The 8,837-nt window shown below is 36.1% G+C and overlaps 2 protein-coding genes across 3 annotated transcripts; both read right to left on the bottom strand.

Annotated features, from left to right (window-relative positions):
• Positions 952-5,594, bottom strand: LOC18597826 (serine/threonine-protein kinase AFC1). 2 transcript variants are annotated; one of them, XM_018121714.1, is made up of 12 exons: positions 5,260-5,593; positions 4,734-4,908; positions 4,373-4,399; positions 4,076-4,229; positions 3,942-3,990; positions 3,710-3,824; positions 3,337-3,428; positions 3,024-3,180; positions 2,876-2,940; positions 2,416-2,513; positions 2,229-2,334; positions 952-1,805 (listed from the first exon to the last, which is right to left on the bottom strand). In XM_018121714.1, exons 1-12 carry the CDS (start codon positions 5,365-5,367, stop codon positions 1,647-1,649), a joined length of 1,305 nt encoding a protein of 434 aa, XP_017977203.1. In that variant the 5' UTR covers positions 5,368-5,593; the 3' UTR covers positions 952-1,646. The 2 variants fall into 2 exon arrangements, with proteins under 2 accessions (XP_017977203.1, XP_017977204.1); XM_018121715.1 differs by having other exon boundaries at positions 1,708-1,819; positions 5,260-5,594.
• Positions 6,551-8,837, bottom strand: LOC18597825 (pentatricopeptide repeat-containing protein At5g42450, mitochondrial). Its single transcript, XM_018120836.1, has one exon. The coding sequence runs from the start codon at positions 8,699-8,701 to the stop codon at positions 7,127-7,129; it is 1,575 nt and encodes a 524-aa protein (XP_017976325.1). The 5' UTR covers positions 8,702-8,837; the 3' UTR covers positions 6,551-7,126.

Here is an 8,837-nt window from a genome sequence, read left to right as displayed (position 1 = left end):
GGGGGGGGGGGGGTTTATGGTCCCTCTCCTAACCCCTTTTTTCTGTTAAGATTGGTAAGGGAAGATTCCAACTCTTCTTCTTTGAGTCAGAAAAAACATACCTCAATAATTAATTTTGGTTCTAATGCCATTAGCATCATTGCTAGCATGAGAGCAAAATCGGCTAAAAGCTAGCAAATCATCCATTCTATATTTTACCAAGCTCATCTTTACACTACTACTTGCACTCCCTGTTACACAGCATTGTATTTTGCATATACTATTATGATAGACAATGATGTATTTAAAATTTTACATAAAAAATTTATAATATATTTAAAAGGAAACTTCTTTGGAGCTTTCTCTTCTAATCAAGTGGAGCATATAGGAAAAAAGAAAAAAAAAAGAGATAAAAAAAAAATCAAATAGAAAGAGGTCGGCGTGCAACGCACGGACTGTGATCTAGTAATTATAAAAATAATCATCGGTAGGTTTGGGGTAAATTTGCGGATCCTTTTCTGTTGCCTAGTAGTACCTATTCTTATAAATAGTAGCACACTTTCCACAGTGAGAGCCATGTCTCCAAAATTTAGCCAAACACCCACCAAGATTCATTAAAAGTTTGTCGTATCAATCATCACGTTTTGCACATTTGAAAGTGATTGGATAATGATACGGCAGGGAAGGCATTGGTACAAACTTAGTAGAAAACTGGTGCCTCAACATCCACGGTTCGATACTCTTTAGCCTCAATGGTTGTCTCCACCCTTTGATCAGCTTCCTCGTCACATGATAGCAGGGTCAACTTCCAACATCTAATTGGACCAATTCATGCTTATTTTACATATATAAAACAAAAACGGATTCCAACATTATTACGTTTGTCGACTTTAATCTTTGATTTGCTGATTAGAATATCAATTTAGCTACAGCATTACAGACTAAAAGAACATTTCTTGGTGCAATTACAGCTAGAAACCATAACCCAAGCTTTGTTGTTCGCTTAAAATAAAAGACAGTGAAAAACAGAGTTCCCTGTTTGTTCACGGTTACACCATTGACATGCATTCTCTGTTCCAGCTCCAGAGAATTCAATATTCATGGCACTGTTCCAGCGGTTTACATCATCGAATTTGAACACTTAATTCAATAATAAGAACATGTCCTTCCTCGCTCATGGAGAGAATTCCAATCAAATCAACAAAAACAAGTAGGGCAAGACAACCAGCTGGCTAGAGCCATCAAAACATCATGATCATTCCCTTCTTATTCAGACTGCCCATCAAGTCAAGATTAGATAATTTTGTAAGATACTCTCCAATGAGAGTCACAGATTTGGATGCGAGTAGAAGCTTGGTAAAAATTTGGAACACAACTTTTCTATTGCTCTTCTTGAACATCAGACCGCAAACCGGAAATCATCGGGTGGACACAATTCACATAGGGCCACCAGATAACAAACATGCTGAGAAACAAAACGGAAACGAGAAGCAAACAAAAAGGAGAAGCTAATAGAGCATGTTCTGGAATAGGAATGAGTAGACACTATACATATTATATTATATGATTCTGCAAATATCTTTAGAGACAAAAATGCCATTTAATATATGCCTCGCTATGCAAAGGTTGCTCAAGCTCATTATTAACAATGATCCACCAATCTCCAATTACAAGGGGTAGCCAAACCTTCTATGATCTCTTGTAAAAAATGGATGTCTTAGTGCTTCTCTAGCTTTAAGTCTCTCTGCCGGATCATACCGTAGTAGCCCTTGCAAGAGATCAATTAAATCGCCAGCAGAATGATCCACATGCTGCATTATTAAGTTCTGCAGCACATAAACTAAAACAATTAGGAAAGAATAGCGGCTTAGGAGCAGAAGTCAGGGAACTAAGGAGCTGGTTGTGCTCAAAGTTCAACAATTTGGAGGGTATATCAACAACTTTAGAAACTAATGCACATGAAGATAAAGATGGACTCAAATCGGTATGGTTAAATAATTCAAAATAAACAGAACAGGCAATAAGTCCCGGTACCCTTCAAGATAAAGCCTTGCAAGTAAAAGCAATAAATATTTCTGCCACTTACTAATGGCCTTACATGTCTAGTAAGAAACACAAAAGCTTCGCCCCTCAAAAAGATTTAGTGACATGAAGATAAAAAAACAGGAAACTTGGTTATTGGCAAGAACAGGTGAGTTAAAATAATTTCTAGTAAGTTATTAAGAAGAGGCATCTTCAAGACAACTTACTGGCAGACGGGGCAATTTCCAAACTGCCCTCAGGCTTTCTTTTGAAGTTGCACCATCGGGCCAATCCAATCGTGTGCCCCTCCGGAAATATTTCTCAGCACGGCGGCTGAAACAATATCAGGCACAATGTAAGAACTTCTCCTGCAACATATTCACAGCGAGAACAAGCAACAGAGTGAACTCTTACTCAGCTCTGAGCACCATATGTTGGGGTAATGGCCCTAAAACCCTCTCCATCATGGCAAGATGCTCTAAGTTCTCATGAGTTTGGAAAAGTGCCTCACCCTGCTCATGAAAAATATTCAAGGTTATTAAGGCCCGCATCTCTTTCGGAAGAAATGACAAGCTGCTCTAGATTCCCACAAGCTACCTCATATAAGATGATATTATATTCTAGATACTAGCATATAGAATGAGATTCATATTCTTGACATGCTTCATGCATCTTGTGTGCACTTATATTAACTAATAACTATCTCAAAAGTGATTTCTTCACAATATTATCATCTGCTCCAGTATTCAGTAAGACCAATAAAGCAATGACTTAAAAAATACAAATGCAAGTAAGGATTTGTTTCCATCTACATTTTAGGTGATTTTTTTTTCATTGCGCTGGGGAGTGAAGAAGACTACAATGATTCACTTACAGAGCAAAGTTCAACCAGTATACAACCCACACTCCACAAGTCACAAGGATAGTTCCATCCAAGACCTGCAAAAACATCAAACAAATGATGTCAACAAGATGTGTACACAAACACATCATGTGCAATCAAATGTGCAGATGATGATTACCAAGTATGACTTCTGGTGCGCGATAATGCCTCGTTGACACCACATAGCTGTGATCCTGATGTTCAAATGTTGTGCTCCCAAAATCAATGAGCTTAATTGCACTTGACTTTGGTAGATTCTTAAAATAGGAACCATCTTTTGTAGACCGTGATAAAAACTAAAGCACATGCAAAAGAATATTTTTCAAGAAATCAGCTATCAGAATTCAAAGATACCAAAGTTTCATTGTACATAAACTGTAAATTAAGCAATCCAAAATTATACACACTGAAAAACAAAAAGCATGCTTAGGGAACAGAAAAAGAAGGAATACCTTATAATCTGGCACCTTGATATATTCAGACGAAACAAGGAGAATGTTTTCCGGCTTTAAATCGGTGTGAATTAACTGCAAATCATGCATGACTGCACATTGGAGGAAGAAAAAAAACTCAGTTAACTAGATGCAAAAATAGTTTCAAAAAAAAAAACTAGATGCAAAAGTAACAAAACTTTGATTTATGCATTATCATCATCAACCCCCAGCTTGTCCAACCAAAAATTAAGTTTGGTTCTAAGAAAAAGTAAGAACTTAAGCCAATAAAATTAACCAACCATGCCCGCACTATTTGCTTCAGACTAAAAGAGGTTTGAGCATCAAGTATATATAATACAGATTAAAAACAGTGCAAGAATTATCCACACACATGCTACAGACTCCAAAATTTGTCTGCCAAGCTCCCGAACAAGATCAATGGGAAATGAACGGTAGCTGTTTTTGCGGAGAAAATCGTATAAGCTTGGTCCAAGCTTCTCAAATACCTGTTCAAACCATTTAAATTCATCCGCAAGTTTTTTAACTCACAGAATATTTAGGAATGAAGGAGCTTGCATTGCACCCTCAAATTAATCGAATTGCAAATACCAATAAATACTTACAATACAAATATGATTACGATAGTCAAACCAATTCCGTATTTGCACACAACTGCAAGGAATGAAACCACTTATACCATAATCACTTCAATTTCTACAATAAATAAGAAAACAAAAGGACAAAATGACATCCTTACCGAGCACCACCAACATCATGCCTGGCAAGTCTCTGAAGAACGTCAATTTCAATCATGGCAGCTTCACGATACTTGTGTATGGAGCGAACAATTTTGATGGCCACAACTTCTTGCTTTTCATTGTCAAAACATTCAAGGACTTGTCCAAATGTTCCTGCAAATATACCATTCAATGGACCACAATCCATGTTAAGCAACAATCCAAAATATCTACATCGATTAGAACATCAAAATGCTCATATAATGGCAGCCACACTCCCCATGTTTGCAAAAACTCAGATTCAAGAATACACTAACCTTCACCCATTTTACTGAGAATTCTGTCTGCAGGGATGAAGAATAAAAGAACATATGAGAACATATTATAGAATACCACATAAATGGGGGAATGATGCAAGAATATCAAGGTGTTTGGCATGACAAAATAATTTCATTCTAAGATTTCCATAACAAGTTCAATATTCAAGAATATTCGAGGTGTTTGGCATCACAAAATAATTTCATTCTAAGATTTCCATAACAAGTTCAGTATTCAATGTCCAAAATCCATATTGCTTAAAATTCTCAAAGCATTATCCCGTTGCGCGTGTGGATGTATTTAACTTTCCGCGCAAAATATATACTATCCTAAATTTTATGATAAGAGAGACGAATTTACATCGAGGAGTCAGGTTTTCTCCAACGGCGAAAACATAATGGCCATCTTTATCATCAGGTCTCCAAGGAGGAGAGCCATTGCAAGGAATTCCCCTGTAAAACATATTATTAGGATATGAAAAATTAGCGATCCCTCCATTCCCGAATTCCTGACCGCAATATATTGCTGGAAGAACCTGCGCAACCGAAATAACAAAATAAAAAAAATCAAGAAAAAAATTCAGTCATCTAATCAAAAGATAATTTCTTTACATAAAAACAATTAATTTATTAATTTTAAAAATAAAAGAAATTTAATTATCTATTAGTGAACAGAACTTCTCATTGCAGTAAATTTTTTCAAAAAGTTATTTAAAATTTGCAAAATCACAAATAAAAAATTGAGGGAAAAATAGGGGAAATTTGTCAAATTACCACATCAAACACGACGTCAAAGATTCACTATTTTTCTGTAAATAATTTTTCAACATTTACAACAAAAATCTGACAACTTCAACATAAAAAGAGGGAGAAATTTTTTCTTTTACCTTAGGAGGAGGAAGAGGAGGGGGCATATCCCACGTTAATCTGGGCCTTTTCCTGGGCCGTTTATCCATATTCTTGTGAGGAAACTCTATTATCCTCTGCGTCTCCATTTTTTCTTTCCCTATTTTTCTTATCTCTTTTTCTTTTTTCAATTCGATTTCCAAAAACTAAACAACACACACAGGAAGAATTCGTCGATTTGACGGGACCTAGAATACGAAAAACTGAAGAGAAGATTTGTCGATTTGGGAGATTTTGAAACCCTAATCTTTTTTGGGGAGAGATCTGAGGAGCTAAACCTGAGGGGAGGATCTAACCCGGATGGGAGGTTAGTTAACTCTAGATTTTCTAACTATGGTTAAAGGTGGGGACCACCATCGCTGGTTCCATTTCCTCTTTTTGTTTTCTCTTTTTGGCTAGGGGGACCTGTTAATTGATGCGTTTACTTGACGCGTGTAGATTAGTGGACCCGTGATAGCGTTAATGGGTCGGGCCCACGAGAGCGGGTTTCTAGGTGTTGGGCTTTCTCTGAAACCCAAATGAATGATTAACTTTTTTATTTTGCTGATTTTATTAATTTTTTTAATTTTGTCACCATATTTTTCATTTCGGTTGATTTATAAAAAGAAAATACCAAAATCATAATATTTTATAGAATATACCGGTAATGAAATTGGTAAATTTTCGTTACTTTTCATTATTTTATATAAAAAATTAACAAAATTAAAAATATGGTGACAAAAATTAATAAAATTTAAAATATAATGATAAAAATTCAATATTGACCCATAATATAGTGACAAATTTGATCTTAATTATTATTAATATCTTTTATCATAAATTTAAATATTACGTAAGTATAAAAAAATGTTTAAATATTTCAAAAAATATATATTTTTCATCTCAACACTTTTATTTTAAGTGTCTGTCCCACCTAATATGATAAAGTTTATTAATTCAACTTTTAAACATTTATATATAAATATTTGATCTACTTATGAATGGTAGATCTCATTCTTGAATATGTTTAATAAATTTTTGATATATTAAATGAGATAAAACTTTGGAACAAAAGTTTTGAGATAATTTTACTCTAATTTCACATTCTTTACTTGTTAAAATATAACAATAAGTTATATATAATTGTCACAAATTTCAAAATAATAAACAATGAGACGAGCCTTTGGTTTATAATTAGTAGGATTCTTCCACTACACATATCTTTTGAAATGAAAGTGCGGGTCCATAACATAATCATCTTGTCCCAAAAGTATAATAATAAAAATTATTTTTATTAAAAATTGCCACCTAGATAACACCGTGAGTCGTCTCATAAAAATTTCCACGTGGCATGCCACATGGCCTGTTTACATGGAAGAAGATTTGCCACACGGCATTCATTTATAAGGAAAAAAGGGCATCAAAATAATAAAGAAGTTTTCATTTCTTGTTCTCCTTTGCTTTTCCTCTTCATCTTTCCCATGTTTTCTTTCCCTTTCTGCTTAATAATCCAAGTGGAGACTATCCTGTTTAACAGATGTCTGTATCTCTGTTTGTCAATACTTTGGAGCTGTCAATTGTGCTGTTCTCTTTGGTAATGGTAATTGTCTTGTTCGAGCCCGCTTGTGAGGCTATCCAATTTTCATACAAGCGGCAACGCCGGATTTGGAATCGAATTGCCCGAGGTTCGAATTGATTGACACTTGGTCTCCTTTTCTTCTGAGTCTCCCAAGTCTACTATTCCCCATTGCTCTCTCTCTTGATATGTATTCGTTCCCAAAGGGAATGAGAGTGTGCCTTTAGCAATAGAGGCAGTGTAGCCTAATCGAAGTCCAAGGACCATTCCTTTTTTGTTTTTTTTTCCACTGACTAGATGTAAAACTCCATTAGAAAGCTGGAAGCTTCACTATCCTGTGAGTGTTGGATACAAAACCTCAAGATTCTGTGGATCTCATCCATCTGGGAGTGTTTGCGATCCCTGCTCAGGAAAACATGAACTTGGTTTCTTACTTCAATCCAACTGCAGCCTGGAATTCTCTTCATCTGTTTCTCTTTCATCTCTCTCCTCAATGTTGATGCAATTTCCCATCTGCCAGCGGCAACATGTGCGTTGGACAGCATTATATATGATGAAACATCCTCAGGATCCAATGCCATGATTTTTTTTGCTGCAAATTCCCCCAATTCCGTATTTGAGTGAATCTGGCAGCCACCAAGCAGTGCTTTCCAGAACCCAATACCTGGTTCAAATGGCAAATGCTGAATAAACTCCTCAGCTTCCTTGAAATGCCCAGACCGAGAGAGCAAATCCACCACACATGCATAATGCTCTGGTTTTAGCAAGTTGGGTTCCTCAGCTCTTGCCTTGTTGAAATATGAATAACCCTCAGCAACAAGACCAGCATGATTACAAGCCCATAATAAACCAAGAAGTGTAACATCATTAGGTCTAAAACCACTTACAAGCATCTTCTCAAAGAACTCTATGGCTTCCTTTCCTCTTCCATTCTGTGCGTAACCACATATCAAAGCATTCCAAGAAACGATATTTCTTGAATGAAGTTTATTAAAAACCAAGAGACTGTTTTCCATGCTTCCACATTTGGCATAAAAACTAATAAGAGCATTGCCAGTAAACACATTAAGCTGATCTCCCAAACACTTAAAAACACAAGCATGAAAACTTTTTCCCATTCCATGTGCAGCTATATTAGCAGCTGCAATAATAGCACAAGGGAAAGTGGTCTGGGTAGGCATCACCCCTTCTCTCAACATCCGAGTGAAAAGATTCACAGCCTCTTCATTATGGCCAGTTTGGCTAAACCCACCAATCATTGCATTCCAAGAAACAACGTTTCTCTCAGGCATCTCTTTAAACAACCATAAAGCCTCCTCAAACCTCTTGTTTCTTATGTACCCAGATATCAAAGTTGTGTAGGATACTACATTTGGTTGATGGGTATCTTCAAAAACCCTTTTTGCTTCCTCAATTGTACTCAACTTTGAATAAAAATCTAGACTTGCACTACCCACAAAAACATTTGTACTGAGGCCCATTTTTATTGCACAAGCATGAAGTTGCTTGCCAATGTTAAGGTCTTTTAGCAAAGTGGAAGAGTGAATTACTGTCCCAAACGTGAATTCATTGGGTCTAATATCGTTGAAGAGCATCCTGGAAAATAAAAGTATGGCTTCTTTATGCTGGTGTTGCTTAGAGAAGCTTCCAATTATGGAAGTGGCTGAAACTACATCTAAGTCAGACACTTCGTCGAACACTTGAGGAGCATTGAGAATAGGACTGGGTGAATCAGGTGAAGAATGAATGTGAATATTGGAGGCCTTTTGGGTGTCAATGAGAGAGCTACGAGCTGCTGTGCAAATTCTTCTGAAAATGGTGGCGGCTGCTACGAGAAGCAATCTACATTCTAGGAAAGTGTAATGCATCGAGTGATTTTGGTGTACTTTCTACAGTTAAATAAAGCTAGCTCAAAACAAAAAAATTAAATAAATAGGGAAAAAGTAAGAGCATAATCGACGCTTTAACACTTCATGTTTGGAGATTGCCTTTATGCGAGAAAGG

This window comes from Theobroma cacao, chromosome 5 (assembly GCF_000208745.1).
Source record: "Theobroma cacao cultivar B97-61/B2 chromosome 5, Criollo_cocoa_genome_V2, whole genome shotgun sequence".
Lineage (NCBI taxonomy): Eukaryota > Viridiplantae > Streptophyta > Magnoliopsida > Malvales > Malvaceae > Theobroma > Theobroma cacao.
The sequence above is the reverse complement of the archived record's forward strand: the minus strand, read 5'-3'. Positions and strand labels throughout refer to the sequence as shown.

Bases quoted from the DNA above. Each gene is read 5' to 3' on its own strand.
- LOC18597826 (XM_018121714.1), bottom strand. From the start codon at position 5,367: ATGGAGACGCAGAGGATAATAGAGTTTCCTCACAAGAATATGGATAAA. The intron at 4,400-4,733 runs GTAAATTCGTCT...TCATCCCTGCAG, and splicing joins AGAAAACCTGACTCCTCGAT to ACAGAATTCTCAGTAAAATG. The intron at 2,514-2,875 runs GTAAGTGAATCA...TTTCATGAGCAG, and splicing joins TACTGGTTGAACTTTGCTCT to GGTGAGGCACTTTTCCAAAC.
- LOC18597825 (XM_018120836.1), bottom strand. From the start codon at position 8,701: ATGCATTACACTTTCCTAGAATGTAGATTGCTTCTCGTAGCAGCCGCC.